The sequence below is a fragment of the Anabrus simplex genome, chromosome 1 (assembly GCF_040414725.1).
Source record: "Anabrus simplex isolate iqAnaSimp1 chromosome 1, ASM4041472v1, whole genome shotgun sequence".
NCBI lineage: Eukaryota > Metazoa > Arthropoda > Insecta > Orthoptera > Tettigoniidae > Anabrus > Anabrus simplex.
In genome coordinates, this window is record NC_090265.1 from 793,040,034 (window position 1) to 793,057,977 (window position 17,944).

Genomic DNA, 17,944 nt, shown 5'->3' on the forward strand with positions numbered 1-17,944 from the left:
GGCCTAGCAAGAAAAAAGAAACGGACATTCTTAATACAGTAGCCGAGATCGAAGCTAACATTTCAAAACTTCCCTTAGAGGTTCAAAATGACATTAGGTTCGAAGTAAAAAGAAATTACCTAGGTTGGCGGAAGAAATGAACGGTGATTTTGATTATAACCATAATAAATTGATCCAGAATGTGGAAATGAAATTTTTTTAAAATTATTATTAGTAGTAGTAGTAGTAGTAGTAGTATTAATCATATACAGTCATATCAGCAGACTCTTTTTTAAAACATAACCTGTTTTTGGACACTAACATCCATCATCAGTGTTAGAATTTAAATGTAATTCCACATGAGTGTGTCGTCAAATTTAGTTAAAATGAGCTTAAAATGTAGCCCTGTTGACATTAACTCTAAAATAAGAAAAAGAAAAAACAAGTGTAAAAGTATGCAAATACATATAAACTTAAAATGATGTAATAGGTATGAACATACCATAGGAAGGGCTGGCTTTTCCTCCTGCTCAGGCTGTTGGTAGAGTACTAACAAACGTTCAGCTTTAAGAACGGAACTGAGCTGCAAGCACATGGTGTTACGTCACCTCATGGTTACGGTGGAAGCACTTGATATTACGTCAACTCAAGATTGTAAACAAAATGTTGCTTGCGACTGTTTCATTTAAAATTTTATCTGGATTCCTTTTCTGCTCCAGCACATGACTGAGACAGGACACCACTTTACAACTATAGAGAAGGATCTTGCTATTATTAAATGTATCAGTAAAGGAAAGTTGATGAACAAAATAGAAAATTTACACATCTTTTTGGACCTAACCTATAACAACATCATAATTTAAATGATGTCACAGAAAATAAAAATCCTTTATACGAATTAACACCCAATTAAGATGCATCGTGAATTCACACCAGAATAAAATCCTGAATATTTTTAAATCCTCTCAGCCAAATATTTCATCCACCAAACCAAACGTCAGGTCTACCTACACTACCCCGATTAATACCCCTCCAGTAACGACACAGGAGCTCGATAGCTGCAGTCGCTTGTCGCTTAAATGCGACCAGTGTCTAGTATTCGGGCGATAGTGGGTTCGAACCCCACTGTAGGCAGCCCTGAAGATGGTTTTCCGTGGTTTCCCATTTTCACACCAGGCAAATGCTGGGGCTGTACCTTAATTAAGGCCATGGTCGCTTCCTTCCCACTCCTAGCCCCTTCCTGTCCCATCATCGCCGTAAGACCTATCTGTGTTAGTGCAACGTAAAGCAACTTGTAAAAAAAAAAAAAAAAAAATCAACGTAACCCCTCCCTCCCTCTACACCCTAACCCTTCTGTACCGCGCAAGTACAACACCAAGAATAGAAATGTTAGTCAGGCAGGAGCTGCCGGAACAGTCAGTTCTACTTAGCACTACCTTGACAAGTAAGTTTCTTGTCATACGAATGCTTCAAAATACTAATTTTAACTTCTCTTTTAATTCATTACAGACAGTATCCCTCTCAGAGGCTAATAACCACATCTACAGTAACAATATTCACACAGGACTGTTCACAACGTAAAGAACACTATTCAACAATTAAGCAGCAGCCTAGACTTGGAATTGTGACACCCCTTTACGCGGCAGAAAGCATACGATCACATTTTTAAATTTACAACATTTTAATCACAACAATCAACTTATTTAATTTATTCTTAAATATACAGCTGATGTTTATAACTAATGGACATTGTTTTTATCAAGTTCAGATAGAGAACATTTGGGATTGATGTACCCAAAGAAGATTCAATCTTTACTCAAGACTGTTACTATCCCAAGGAGCTGCAAATTCTAAATTTTCATTAACATTTTTTTAGTTATCATTTTCATTTTCACGAGTATAGACAATATCAAATCTCAATACTCTAATGTGTAATGTGGCATTTTCATGTTATAATTGTAACATGTTAACTAAGATTTTTTTAAGGTGTAACATATTTTTCAGTGTAATCCTTGTATGAATAGATATTGTTTCAGACATTTGACCTTAAGGTTACCTACAGGCTGATGATGTCCTTAACAAGGGGTGAAACATGTCCCTGAGAAGTGTATATAGTATTATGCAGATTTCACCCACGTAGCATGTGGCTTGTATTGAATAGGTGGTGATAACAGAATAAATTATTTTTGTGATAATTTGCTTATTCCTTGTCTGTAACGGGCACCATATAAATATTTGTAGTAAACATTTCGAACAGTCTCATATTATTAACAACATATTTGAAGCCAAGCTGCATACTTCGTATAGTAGATTGTCAGCTGGCCTTCTGAACTCAAATTGACGGGTTCGAACCTGGCGCAGTCCAGTGGTATTTAAATGTGCTCATACATCTACTTCATGATGTTACTTGCCAGCACGTAAAATAACTCTTGTAGGATAAAATTCCTGCACCTCAACATTTCTGAAATCCGTGAAAGTAGTTGGTGGAACGTAAAACTGGGAACTTTTTTTTAACATACAATTTCTGCCCCTTAGTACCATGGTTATCACTTGTCAGCTTTTCTGATTTTCATTACTCCTTTATCTTGATTCTTTGCCCATTCAGACCACTTTGCACCAGGGGTCTGTTCCACAAACGAACTTTGCAACTGTTCCACTTTGAACTTTTCACTTTCAATTCTTGCAAAGTGTAAGTACTCCCATGATTTTAATGCTTTATTTTTCGCAGCGAACTTAACAGTATAACTGTGGTACCAATAGTTTTAAAGTTTTGATCATAGGAAAGAAAGATGATTGTAAGAAGCTGGCTGTGCTAGAAGTTGTCAAGGAGAAACGGAAAATCCTTTTTGGCAACTAAACATAACCTCTCAAATGATGACAAGCATCTATATTAATGAGAGTACGTTCAGTGCACCCACACACAGAAGGAAATTCACCCTTCGTTAGAAATTCTGTTGCTGTATTATGTGGATTATCTGGCCAACATACTATGTTAGGAAATATTACATTTACTATAACATCTACGACTTTGGTAACAGTTCTGCAAATAATTGATTCTGATGTCCCATGCATTACTGCTACACCATGCAGCTGTGCACCATTTCCTAACCAATGCAAGCATATAAGAATTTGTTCTTTTTCGGAAGAGGATTGACTTCTTTTTGCTGCATGTTTCAATAAATGTCCGATCATTTCAAGAATATAGTCGGTCTGTGTTGGGGTAATATGAATACACTCGCGAAATTCCGTCGAAGTGAGGTTATGAAAATTTATCCTGTCTTTGTATGTTCTCTTGTTGGCTTCATCACTGTCTTCACTTGATAACAAAAGCTCTCGTCATAACATGTTTATATCACTAAACCGAATTCTGCGCCGAGAAACTAGTGTACATACTTGTTAATTAACAGATGAAAAGGGAATCATCTCTTTGCAAGATTCATGAAAACTTTTCTTTTCTTTGCACTTTGCATTTCTGTACCAATGGAGAAAAGTGAAAAGATACCTAACATTTCACTTTGCAAGCTAAATCTGAATAGTGATGGTGGAACAAAATCTGAACTGAAAAGTGAAAAGTGAGAAGTTGCAAGGTTCATTCATGGAACAGGCCCCAGAGGTAGTCTTCTCACTATTTTTGGAAGATCCTTTCTTGAACCAGTGTCTCAGATCCTCCATTGCAGTTGCCGATGGAGTGGTACATTTTCTAGTCATATGAGAAGTTCTTAAATTCTTCAAGATATTCTGGTGTTAGGCATTAGAGACAGTTGACCACAAAATATAAGACGGCACTTCTTTCTAACAAGTGAGAGCTTTTCAGATTTAGAGTACAGCTCTGCATTTAACCTTGGACAGACAATTTTCTGTAGGAATTTCCTCTCTTTCTCACCATGGTGAGTGAGGGCCAAGCGTTCAGCAGCATATAACGCTCCAGGACCTACTACTGTGGTGTAGTGGCAGTATTTGGCCTACCATAAGTTCAGTCTGTACTTACGAATGGGTTTGCAGAGATAGAAAGTTGGAAGTGCAATATTTCAGGGCTTGTTTCTCTGATGCATCTCTCCAAGATGAATGCAGTGTTTGATTTTTCTATATTTGGTATTGAGAAATGCAGTGGTATTATGACGCTCAGACATCATCACTCCAGTTCTTCTTTTTCTCCCAAGAGAAATCGAGAGACCTGAAACTTCAGCTACTTGTGATGTTTGAATCTGGAGACAGTGTATAGGTCGTCTGCCATTATTATTATTATTATTATTATTATTATTATTATTATTATTATTATTATTATTATTATTATTATTATTACTGGGGTACTATGGAATTAAAGGTAGATTATTAAAATCAATCAAAGGCATTTATGTTGACAATTGGGCTTCAGTGAGAATTGGTGGTAGAATGAGTTCTTGGTTCAGGGTACTTACAGGGGTTAGACAAGGCTGTAATCTTTCACCTTTGCTGTTCGTAGTTTACATGGATCATCTGCTGAAAGGTATAAAATGGCAGGGAGGGATTCAGTTAGGTGGAAATGTAGTAAGCAGTTTGGCCTTGGTCTTAATGGCAGATTGTGCTGTAAGCTGGAAGTCTAATATATTGCAACTTGAAAATAGGTGCAATGAGTATAGTATGAAAATTAGCCTTTCAAAGACTAAATTGATGTCAGTAGGTAAGAAAATCAACAGAATTGAATGTCAGATTGGTGATACAGACCTAGAACTGGTAGATAATTTCAAGTATTTAGGTTGTGTGATCTCCCAGGATGGTAATATAGTGAGATTGAATCAAGGTATACTAAAGCTAATGCAGTGTGCTCGCAGTTGCGATCAGCAGTATCCTGTAAGAAGGAAGTCAGCTCTCAGAGGAAACTATCTTCACATCGATCTGTTTTCAGACCAACTTTGCTTTACGGGAGCGAAAGCTGGGTGGACTCGGGATATCTTATTCATAAGTTCGAAGTAACAGACATGAAGTTAGTGAGAATGATTGCTGGTACAAACAGGTGGGAACAATGGCAGGAGGGTACTCGGAATGAGGAGATAAAGGCTAATTTAGGATTGAACTCGATGGATGAAGCTGTACGTATAAACTGGCTTCGGTGGTGGGGTCATGTGAGGCGAATGGAGGAGGATAGGTTACCTAAGAGAATAATGGACTTTGCGATGGAGGGTAAGAGAAGTAGAGGGAGACCAATACGACGATGGTTAGACTCTGTTTCTAACGATTTATAGATAAGAGGTACAGAAATAAATGAACCCACAGCATTAGTTGCAAATAAGAGGATTATGGTGACGTTTAGTAAATTCACAGAGACTTGCAGACTGAACGCTGAAAGGCATAACAGTCTATAATGATAATGTATGTATGTTGTTATTATAATATTATTATTATTATTATTATTATTATTATTGTTGTTGTTGTTGTTGTTGTTGTTGTTATTATTATTCCTGGGATTCTGTGGAATGCAGAGGTGTAAGAAGGTGCCGGGGTGAATGGGTGGACAGAGAGAATATTGATGCATAATTTAAAACACTAAAATTTAAAATTTTATTTCTTTCCTTTCTTTCCTCTAACTTTAAACTTGATAAACCAATATCGGTGGATGGAATAATGGTGAGCTCGTTAGCTCCTATAACAATAGTGATTTGAAAACCTAAAACAGTCAGGTGCTACAGACATGATTTCGAAGAGATAAGTTTTACAGTTAATTGTGTCCAGGTTCTGCCTTGTCAGTACAATTCAGAATGTATTATTATCTAAACTATAATTTACTTATACTGTACCCGATGCATTTACTGGACATATTCCAAAATGGCGCCTACGGAAGGTAGAGACCAGCCAAGGTAAAGGAATGTGTAGCAGAGTATCGATATTTAAGTATGTTAGAAGGCCATGACTGATTTAAACCTACCGCACTATGAAGGCAATGTGCAGCAGAGTAGAATCGACTGAATTGTTTTTTTAAAAAATAAGAAGGATCGAACGGATTATTAGAAAAACTTACTTAAAAATTGACTTCATAACGACAAGACGTGCTGAACATTGCTCTGAAGAATTAAGCAAGATTGATAGTTTCTGACGAAAATATTAAGTTGAGACGACGATAATATTGAAGGAAACAACGTGCTAATCCCTGAAATACTGTAAGGAGGATATAAACCCCGGACATTCCGGAAATTTCGTCCGGATACTTATACGCTAATCGTCTTGAAGCATAAGGTTGACCGAGACGCGAGAGCTGAAGATTGAACTACAATAGGAGAAAATAATAGCAACGATATCGTAAATAGAGAGGCGATCATTGGAAAATTATACTTCCCAAAGGAAAATAAGCTAACTTTGAAGATACGATTAAGACGAGGCAAATAATCTTCTACTGGCCTCAAGGAATAAGAAAATATTTCTGCAGAGGAAGGCTAGCAAAGATATATATAGTTATCAACGATAAATGCTAAGATTTCAGAGAACCATGATGAATACATATGTTTCAGAATTGATGTATATTATCGACAGTATTCTTGAGAAAATGATGGCTTGCTAAATCGGCATAGACCGACCTGGAGAGAGATGTCGTCCTGGCAATTAAAATCACCCGACCCGAGAGGAGGAGGTCGCTCAACCTGAGCTACCAGAGATGAGGATCCGTCCAGTTGTCGATCCATGGCCTGTGACCAAACCATGGAGCAGTTGAAGAAGAGCAACTAAGGCCCGAGATATTGAGTGGCGAGCTAAGTAATAGTAATAAGTAGTATATTTTCTTATGTAAAGTATTACCAGTATGTGCAATAGAACTGAATAGCCTAAGCGTGAAATAATTAAGTGTGCAATTAATATAAGGAAGTGCAGTGTGAAATATCTAAGATGATATTAACATATATTAAGTCAGTGTGCACTTAAGATGATATCTCGTGGTATAATGGTTACGTATTTATTATATTATCTTAACCAGAGGAGTGAGAATACGATTTTTAAAGTGACATAGTGTAACAGATGTTTGCTTAGAATCCCAGTTAGCTAAAAAGATCTATGAATGATATAGTACCATCTGAACCCAGATTACGTCATAGAGGGACGCATATTTGAAATTGTTTAATTTAGGTTACCATACTCTTTGCTGAATGATTATATTGGAAGAGTAGACACCGTATTTGGGGTTATGTGTGGAATTATACGATAAATCGTGTTGTAAGAAATGAATTCTGCGCTAAAAGAATGTCATGTCTCGTTATATTTAATGATTATTGAAATGAAGGTTATAGATGAAATAATGGAAGTGTATGTGATGTTTTAAGTGAAATATTGCGCAGATTAATAAGAAATGAGATGTATATGATATAAATAATATGCGGTATATGGGCAAGAGTAAGGCAACTACGGAAAGGAAATATGCCCCAGGGAAGAACTATAGCAAGGTATGGTTAGTAAAATTATATATATTTAGATGAAGTTTGAGAGTGTTTTGACAGTAGTAACAACTGGTGATGGGTAGATTTATGCATGATTATGTCGTATTCTGAATGAATGTTGATTGCATGGAAGATGAAACTATTATGTAACCAGTATGATAATATAATATTGAGATATCGTAATCCAGGCACTTGCACAAAAGTATATGATAAATGCTTATTGGCTGTGTGCACATTGAGCTGAGATACGCTACATAAGAAATTATCTAGCTAGAGTAGGGAAATGATATGAGATTTACATAGGATATCATCGATGTTTTAAATTTGAAATACTATAAAAGCGAATATTAAGCTAGGAGCCGTATTTTAAATGGCAATAGGACCAAGAAACTTAGTACATCATTCGATTTCTCATTTTCTTCACTTTAATCGGCACCAACGAATACAGATAATCTATATATATAAAATAAGAGTTTTGTCTGTACATTGCTCAGAATTTGAAAAGAATGGTATTTCTGTATCGGTCATGTCCATAGTAACAAGAAAATGTACTTTTTACTTTTCCGTAATTTCTGTCTGTCTGTATGTATGTACACGCATCACGAGAAAACGGCTGAAGAGAATTTGATGAAAATCGGTATGTAAAGTCGGGGGATGAGCCGCTACAATCTAGGCTATAAATCATTTTATTCACGCTGAGTGAAATGGTAGTTTAGGGGAAGGACTTAAATTTAATTATCGAATATTTATATTATTAGCGGCCCTATCGATAAATACTATATAACTATATAGAATTCAATTTCCAGTCATTTATGTCTTATAGATTTTTACCGTACCGGCACAGATATTAATGAATTTGTATTTTTGTTGCTAAGTCCATATCAACGCCGAGCCATGAGAAAATGGGTTAACAGAATTTAATGAAAACCGCTATATAGAGTCGGGGATAAGAAACTACAGTCTAGGCTGTAAATAATTTTTATTTTCCCCCGAGATGAAATGGTAGTTTAGGGGAAGGCGCCTAAAATTTAATTTTAAATACCGGTACCTATGTTATTGGTGCTATAGAAAAGTACGGTACTACATAACAAAAGTTATAGACAATACAATTTCCGATCATTTATGTTTCATTCAGTTTTACTGTACCGACTATGATAAGAGTGGTATTTCAGAAGGCCTACAATATCCAAAGCGCTTAACACTGATCAACAATTACTTTACATTGACCATTGTTTGTTGTGATGTTCTTCGTTTCTTATAGTGCCGCTCAACTCCAATAGATGGGATTACTACTGCGTACCGAGTATAACAGCCTGACTGAACATTGGTGGGAAATAGCTGGGGAGTTGGAAAACTTTCTTCTTTAGCATGCCATTCCTCTGGTTCATACATTTTCTGATACTGCAGGTACGTAACACACTGGTTCATCATAGCATTCACCAGTATCCAGTAATCATGAGATAGTGGGTTCGAGTCCCACTGTCGGCAGCGCTGAAAATGGTTTTCCGTGGTTTCCCATTTTCACACCAGGCAAATGCCGGGACTGTACCTTAATTAAGGCCACGGACGCTTCCTTCCACTTCATAGGCCTTTCCTAACCCATCGTCGCCATAAGACATATCTGTGTCGGTGCGACGTAAAGCAAATAGCAAAAAAAAAAGCATCATAGATTCGAGCTATTCAATCCCTACTCTGAGGCACTGATTGGAATGAGTAGTGTGCATATTTAACGGAATAATGACAGAGGAGTGTTGATGGCAGTCTGCGACCTGGTTGTTCCAGCTCTGGAACTTTGGACTGTTAGATCGGCACCATAGTACTGTTCGTTGAAAGTGAGAAAGTGTGCGGTTTTTCATTTGATCGAGTATTTTATATGATAACATTGCTTTTAATCGCTACAATCCTACTGACGTTTTTGTAATGACTTATGTTGAATTCAGTTAGGAAAACCACCAAGTCAGTCTTTCTGAGAATCCCGTAGCGAAGCACGGGTACATCAGCTAGTTTTTAATATAATTCAGATCACTGATATTAGAATTCAGGACACTTTTATTGAAATTCAGATCATTCTTACAATAATATGAATACTGTAATGGTAGCATTTTTGATGATGATGAATGTTTAACACCGCAAGTGATAGAATTATTTATTGAAACACTGATTTTTGACTGTGGTCAGAAGATTATGATATATTTATGTACACGAATGACCAGACTTAAGTTTTGGTAGGAAGATGAAACAGAATTTGAATTCATTTCAGGAATACTCAACCCAGAGTGTGGTGGTATGCAAATTTAGGTTAGAAATAAGCCAGCGCTGACTTAAAATAACTTATTCAAGAGTTAAAATACTTGTTTTATTAGGTTAATGACTGAAAGTTCATGAACTTGTTTTGACACTTAACCATTTCTTTCGCGATTCTCAGTAATTTAATAAATATGTTTCTAGATTATGTTTTATATAATTGAATGAGTTCTCATTTGTAGTGATAGATTGTAGTTATATTTAGTGAATAATTTACTCGATAAGCGGATATGCCTTAGAAAATGTTAATTGAATTATGCGTATAGGGGGGTATGGATTATTACGTGTTTATACAATAATGGTTTCTTTGGGATTAAAGTATAACTATGTTTGAGTTGCCATTAGTTTAGTAGGGGGTGTGTTAGTTAGTTTTGTATGTTTGTATCAGACGGATCTAAAGGCTTTAATTGCTTATTCTTCGGTTTCTCATATAGGGATTGTCCTGGGGGGTTTAATAACGTTAAGAGTTTGAGGGTTTAGAGGAAGTTATACACTTATGATCGCTCATGGGTTATGTTCTTCTGGTTTATTTGCTTTAGCAAATATTACATATGAGCGCTTAGGGAGGGGTTCACGATTGAGCGTTGAATTACGGAATTTTGAACTGCGTAGGGTGTCACTATCTCTCTTTGGACGCACGTTAAATGGAATTATAGAAAAATTAACCATTTTTCTGGAAACATGGATACCCTGAGACGTTTATCTGACTAGCTGGGAAAATAACTGTGGTCACCCTGACCCGAAGGGTGCAATACACACACAAGTACATGTTTCGAGAAAACCAAATTCTCTTCTTCAGCTTGTTGGTAAAATCACGTATACCTTAATTGAAATTAACTATGTGCCAACCGATTGCGGGCAAGATGACAATACAACAATATTAAGAATTCAAACATGAATATTTTTCATGTTATGTCCTAATTCTATGAAAAGTCTGTATGTAATGTATTAATGATGATGATGATGATGATGATGCTTGTTGTTTAAACGGGCCTAACATCGAGGTCATCGGCCCCGTATTATATTAAAAAACATTGTGTGTGTGTGTAAGTAAATTATATTTTAAATAATAATACATTCTGAATTGCATTGACAAGGCAGAACATAGACAGAATTAACTGTAATAATTAAGTCAATACAGACCATTTGTGGCCATCATGGTCAAGTTAATCGATAAGAGATAAGTTTTGTCGCTCAAAGTTACACTATTACAAAGAGCACTTTTGCTCCACTCAGTTAAACTCTACAAGACTGAGTTCCAACATTTACAATATGCCAGCCTCTCAAAAACACAAGTTTCTAATCCAAATTTTACATTAGATTCCTTTGACAACAATGTTCACTGTCATTTCAGTTTGACAGTCAGATCCACAATAGACTATGAGTAATTAAAAATGAACAGAGGCAATAAGTACCCATTCTACATGGCCTTAGTGATCAACAGAAAAGGTTTAAGAAATCAGCTATAAACAAAATGCTAGGAAACACTTGCACTCCTTTTGAAATATACCTCGATACATTTATGATCCTATGGGGGCGTATGGCCCTAAGTTACAGAGGCTGAGCCTACGCTACAGAGGGTGACTTGATTGAGAAGTTGCAAAAGAAGAGATAAAATTTACAAAATCATAGTCACCCCAATACCAAGTTGAATGGGAATTAAAAGTGGGTGAACACTCTTTATTCCCTAAGTTTCACCTTTCCCCGCTGGGATTCGCATAATGTTCTTATACTTGCTTGAAAATTTACATTTACAAGATATATTAAACTTTAGAAATTTACATTAAGAATGAATTTTGAAACCTTCCCCTCAAGTCAGCTTTCTGAAACTATCACATAATTAAAAGATGTCTGCCATTACCTTGAGCTGGTGGGCTTTCCGGCGGCGGGCAAGGGTTTCCCCTGCCTCCACTACGTATGCATTCTAACCTCAAAACTGGAGCGATGAATAAGACAACATGGTCCAAAAGGTCCCAGCTTTTGTAGCAGAGGGGAAGGTTCCAGAACTCTCTAGGCCGAAGGCCTGTACACACCCTCAATTTTGATTGGCTAATCGAATACATATCAAAAAATTTTGATTGGCTAATCATTTCATGAAGAAGGAAGAGATAGAAGTGCTAGTAACCTTAGAACAGAAAAACAATCTACAAACACTTCAGTTTTGAAAACTTTAGAAATACCAAAATTCCTTTGAAAATTAATTGTCCATCCTCTCACCAGAGGGATCACATAAGTCAATAGTAGAGGCATCTGATGAATAAAGTTCAAAGCTTCTTCTAATACACAGTTCAAGGTTCACATCACAGATAGCCTTCTAAAAGGCGCTCGGTTTAAATGTACAGAGAAAGTGTACCTCCAATACAATTATTTATTCACTATAGCTATCAGCCATATTCAATCGTTTTTACGATGTGGCCTCTTTATGTCCGAAGCAAGGTAGGTTTTCATGAGGTCTCTCCATCTGGGACGGTCTTGAGTGATGTTCTGCCAATTGATTTCAGTAATCTTCCGGATGTCTTTATCCCATCTGTCTGGTGGTCTTCCCCTAGGTCTCAGATGATCTTCCGGACTCCACTCAAGCACAAGCTTTGTCCACCTACCATCAGTTCTCCAAGAAACATGGCCTGCCCACTGCCATTTTAGGGTGACTGGCCTAATGTAATCTGCTCTCTTCATGTCTTTCTTTGTGAAGCCTAGCATGAATAGTTCCATAGCTCTTTGGGTTGTTCTGAGTTTTTGCTTAACAAACTCGCTCAGTGTCCAGGTTTCACAACCGTAAGTCAGTACAGGGAGAACACTCTGGTCAAAAACTATCTATCTTCTGTAGGTGGGTTGGCATGTTGGATTTGAAGATTGATCAATTTCTTCCATAGGCTTGCCATCCTAGTTTGATACGTCGGAAGATTTCCGGTCTTAAGTCACCTTTCATGTTTACAAGCTGCCCAAGATAGACAAACTTATTGACCTGTTGTAATGTGGAGTCTCCCACATGCAGCCTTCCTGCTGGGGCCCATTTGTTGAGGGGCGTAATCGGAGTGTGACACGTCGTTGCAATCCATCTTGCAACAATAACATAAGAACTCGGCAAGTGTGAGTTCTCTAGCCTTTCACATTCCAACTCCAGCATGTAACCTACGAGAGGTGTCCCCTTTTAGCCGAGCAACCCAGCGGAAGGTTCTGGTAACCAATCCCAGCGGGAAGCTCGGTCGGTGAGCCGATCAGTGTGGGAGGATCACCAATCCGTCAGTGAAACAGGCGTGGTGATTATGCTTCACATCCTGTAAGTCGAAAGACATTTTATTATTATTATTATTATTATTATTATTATTATTATTATTATTATTATTATTAAAAAAGTACATTTAAGAATTCATTAGTAGTTAACTAAATATTACCTATTTATGAATTGAAGAACTTACAGCTCTTACTTTTTTCTTTCCTTTTATATCTTTTTAGTATATATCACATACCGTCAATATATGGACCATACGATTTGTCCAGCTAATTAACCAGTATATTGGGAAATTCCACCTAGGAAAAACAAGAGCCCTGTTCAGCAACGCACTCAAGCCTCCATAAACTTGAGACACCATTAACGTAATCACAATATTATTTCTACTTTTAGAACATTGCAATCTTCAAATCAATTTTTTATGTTGAGAATCAAAACTCAATGGAACTTTTATCATCTGGTAATTTATTCCTATGACACAAAATATTTTAACAACATAAACTGTTTTTTAACTGTGTCCACAAATGATAGACAGAGTCATTTGGATTGATTTATTTATGGCTAAGTCATTGTTTTGTGTGTTACCAAGAAAATCATGTGTATTTTATTATAATTATATTTAGGCTGAAGATGTCTCACATTGAAGAGACGAAACATGTCCGTTTCTAAAATAAAATAAAAAGGAATAATATTGTACAGTATTGTATCATTAAGACCTTCTATCTTGTTGAGGTAGACAATATAGATTAATCATGAAATGTATTTCTTGTGGTAACAATTAAATGAAATGGTCTGCAGGGCTGGAGTACTTGGTGGAAATACTTCCTCACTTTGGAGATGAAGAACCTCGTTATTTTTGTGCTCTCTGTGACAAGAAAGGAGATCCAAGAATTGTTCTGGGACATCTGACTAGTTTCAAACATCACTTTAAGTATCTGGTGAGATAAAATGTTACATCACAAGCAAAATCTTGCATCTTACAAAAGTGAATTTAACTGAATTGAACTTTTTATTTTTTTAAATTAATTTTTTTCAGCACCAACATTTTCCAATAGCTTATAGAGACCTGCAGAATAAATATGGTGATAAAGCTTGTAAAGACGAGCTGCATGATGCAGTTAGTCGTCTTTGTAAACAAATTGAAGAATCCTTTGGGCGCTTGAAACCAACAGTTTGTAGTGTGGATTATCTCGAGACTCATAAGACTGAAATTAAGACACGTATCAATCATGGAGTACATTTCAGGTAAGAGTTACTTTCCTTTTTCTTAATTTCACATTTACGCTACCTAAAAATATGTTTGTATATTGTAAACTGACAGGGAAGATTTCTGTACTCAGATCTGTTTCTTAAACATGCTAAAAAAATATATATATTTTCCCCTCTATGCCGAAACCACGAATGTGCCAAAATGGAGATTTTGAGTCAAATGCACTGTTTATTTATTAAAATGATCCATGTTCTGCTAGAACTGCAAATGTTGTATTTTTATTTGTTAATTATTAATTGCAAGTTTTTCCTCATGAAAGTGTGAGATTTGCGTGTGTGTCTTGTGTGCTAAAAAATGCATGTTCCACATTTACGGAATTGCATTCTGTGTACTGTATTCAGTAGGTTGGCATAATGTTTAGTGCGTCATCGGCTGTATATATAAAACTTCTTCCTGCATACAATGACCAGTTCAACTCAGATTATGGATGTGTTTGCGATGACTAAACAGACCAATCCTGGCATAAAAGATACGCCCACACAAATCACACTGAATGGGTGCAGGACGACGGGGTTGTAATTGACGGAGTTTCCTTGCTTAAGTTAATAAATTTCATTATTCGTCCGTATTGAACCAAGATTACAATTTATTAAAATTTGTATCCACCTTATTCAATACATTAAAATGTTAAGATGAAATTACAACATATATTTTATCAGAACTAGTTTCAACGCCTTTTTTTGCGTCATCATCAGTTGATATACATTTTAGGAAATATAAGATAAACTTATGTGTTTGCCAATATTTCCTAAAATGTATATCAGCTGATGATGACGCAAAAAAAGGCGTTGAAACTAGTTCTGATAAAACATATGTTGTAATTTCATCTTAACAACATTTTAATGTATTGAATAAGGTGGATACAAATTTTAATAAATTGTTTCCTTGCTTGTCGCTTGGCCTCTTGGTGTCTGCGGCGTTCTCTTTCAAACAAGTTGACAGCGCTGGATGTAGTTTTCCGCCATAGTGAACGGTCTACAGCACATTCTTCCCATGTCTGTATATTTATACCAGTTGTTTTCATGATATGTTTCAGCTGGACCTTAAAACGCTTAAGAGGTCTACATCTGGAGCTAAGTTCACCATAAAGAATTTGACGGGGAAGCCTGGTATCACCCATGCGGTGAACATGGCCTAACCATCTCAATTGATAAGTGATGATTGTTGCCTCAATGCTATTTAGCTGCGGTTTGTCGAGAACTGCTGTGTTGGTCGCATCGTCCTCACACTTAATATTAAAGATGTATCTCATTTTCTGTTGGTGGAAGTGCGCAAGTTTTTTGATATTATGGCGATCGTGTCCAAGTTTCACAGCCATGCAGCAGCGTGGAAAGGATAACAGCTTTGTACACCATGATTTTGGTGTGCAGTTTTAAGTTGTTACTCATGAAGACTCTGTGCATTAACCATATGAATCCTGCATGAGCAGCCCCACTTCTTTTATCAACGTCTTGTTCGCTTCCAAGATATGAAAAGTGATCAGCCTGTTCCAGTGTTGTGTCTAAGATGGAGATACTGAACTCAGGAAGAGTTAATCCTGGGGCAGGTTGTGCAAGTACCTTCATTTTTTTCTCATTAATGGCAAGACCAAAGTGATCACATGCAATTTTAAAGCAGTTGACTGACTGTTGTAGTTCTTCAGGTGTTAAAGCAGGAGATGCGGTGTACTGCATACTGCAGTTCTGTCACCCGGGTAACCAGAGTTCGTCTTTGTGAGCAAAGTCTTGCCAGCTTGAAAAGGCCTCCATCAAAGCAAAGTCTTGCCAGCTTGAAAAGGCCTCCATCAAAATTAAATTGAATCTCCATGCCTAAGTTGTTTGCGGCATGGCGCCATGCAGAGTGCAAAGAGTGTAGGAGCAAGCACACAGCCTTGTTTCAGTACATGAGTGATTGGGAACGAATCCGATACTTAGTTACCATGAAGAACCTGTCCAGGCATGCCATCATGAAGAGCTTGAACCAATTCCACATAATGTTCAGGACATCCAAAATGTCTCAATACTTTCCACAGCAGATCTTGGTTCTGAATCAAAGGATTTTTCCAAATCATAGAAAACCAAATGTAGAGGCTGCTGTTGCTCTCTGCATTTTCCCTGGAGCTGTCTAGCACAGAAGATCATATCTGTTGTGCCTCTGGACGTTCGGAAACCACAGTGAGACTCAGGCAGAATCCTCTCTGAGATAACTCTGAGCCTGTTTAATAGAATCCTTGCGAGAATTTTACCTGAAGTGGAAAAAGTGATATACCACGGTAGTTCCCACATACACTACGCCTTTCTTGAAGATAGTGATGATGGTAGCATTCTCCAAGTCCTCGGGTGCTTCTCAAGTTTCCCAAATTAAAAGGATGAGTGTGAAAAGTCTAGTCTTCAAGGGTACACCTCCATTTTGTATCAGTTCCAGGGGTATGTTATCAGGACCAGGAGCCTTTCTTGGTTTTTGCTGATTGAGTGCTTAGGTGAAGTCTCTGAATGTAGGTGGAACTGCCCTCCATGGTTGTTGGGGCTGCTGAGGGACATTACGAAGAAAGTCCTCAGCAACATTGGAGACACAATTTAGAAGTGAAGAGAAATGTTCCTTTCAACGCTCTGTTCTGCCATTATCAGTTAAAATGATGGTGTTGTCAGCAGTCTTCAATGACCCCGATGAAGATTGAATTGGACCATATATCTCCTTTATGCCAACATAGAAGTTTTGTAGGTCATGGGCATCGCATAGTCTTTGCAGTTCTTCAGCTTTTTGTTGCCACCAGTTATTCTTGATTTTCCTTATTTGTGCCTGCCATTTTCCTTCAAGTTCCATGAAATGTGATTTCTTCACACTGGAAAATGCTTCTTGAAGATAGGATAGATGAGCTTCCCATTTGGCATTGATGAGACATTTAATTTCTTCATTATTTTCATCAAATCAGTCTTGTCTTTTTTTTCCTCACAAAACCAATTGTTTCCTCAGCTGACTGAGTGATGACCTTCTGAAGCGTGGCCCATTCCTGATTTGTACTATCGCTGCTGACTGGATGACTAGCCAGTTTGTTTGAGATTGCATTTCTGTAATCTGTAGCAATGGATTCAATTTGAAGTTTAGAAGTATCGAATTTCTTTCTGGGCAGGTTGTGGATGGATCTTTTTGGTTTGTGACAGATTGAGATTCTCAACCGGCAAAAAAGTAGCTTATGATCCGTCCAGCAGTCATCGACGTTTCTTGCAGTTCTTGTAACAAGAACATCTTTTTTATCACATTGCCTAGTGATGATATAATCAAGGATGTGCCAGTGCTTTGAGCGAGGATGCATCCAAGTGGTCTTGTAGTGATTAGGCAGGCGGAACTGATTATTAGTAATAATGAGTTCATGTTCAGCACATAAACCAAGGAGCAGTAGACCATTGGCATTACAGTTGCCAAGTTCATATTTTCCCATCGCATTGCTCCATAATTGGTGATCTTTACCAACTCTTTCGTTGAAATTGCCAAGTAGTAAGAGTTTGTCTCTTGGTGGTACTTTGGTGATGGTAGTGCTCAGCAGGTTCTAGAACTAGTAGAACTTCTGCATCAGCATCCAGGGTGAGAGCATATGCGGAGATGCGTGTAATCAATTTGGTTTCAGAGAGTGGCTTTCAGAGTGTCATAATTCTTTCGCTGACAGCGGTGTGAGTTAGCTGATAATCATTCACCAATGTGGTCTTCACAGCAAATCCAACACCATAAATATGGTGTTCTCCCTCATCTTTTCCCTTCCAGAAGATTGTGTAGCCTGAGCTGAAC

The 17,944-nt window shown here is 37.2% G+C and overlaps 1 protein-coding gene across 1 annotated transcript in view; it reads left to right on the top strand.

Moving 5' to 3' along the window:
- The window catches only part of LOC136857536 (uncharacterized protein CG7065), a 400,740-nt gene that overhangs the window by 100,895 nt on the left and 281,901 nt on the right, over positions 1-17,944 (top strand). The window contains exons 5-6 of the mRNA XM_067136265.2: positions 13,711-13,850; positions 13,949-14,157. Coding sequence (XP_066992366.2) covers positions 13,711-13,850; positions 13,949-14,157 — 349 coding nt within the window. The remainder of the gene's footprint in view (positions 1-13,710; positions 13,851-13,948; positions 14,158-17,944) is intronic.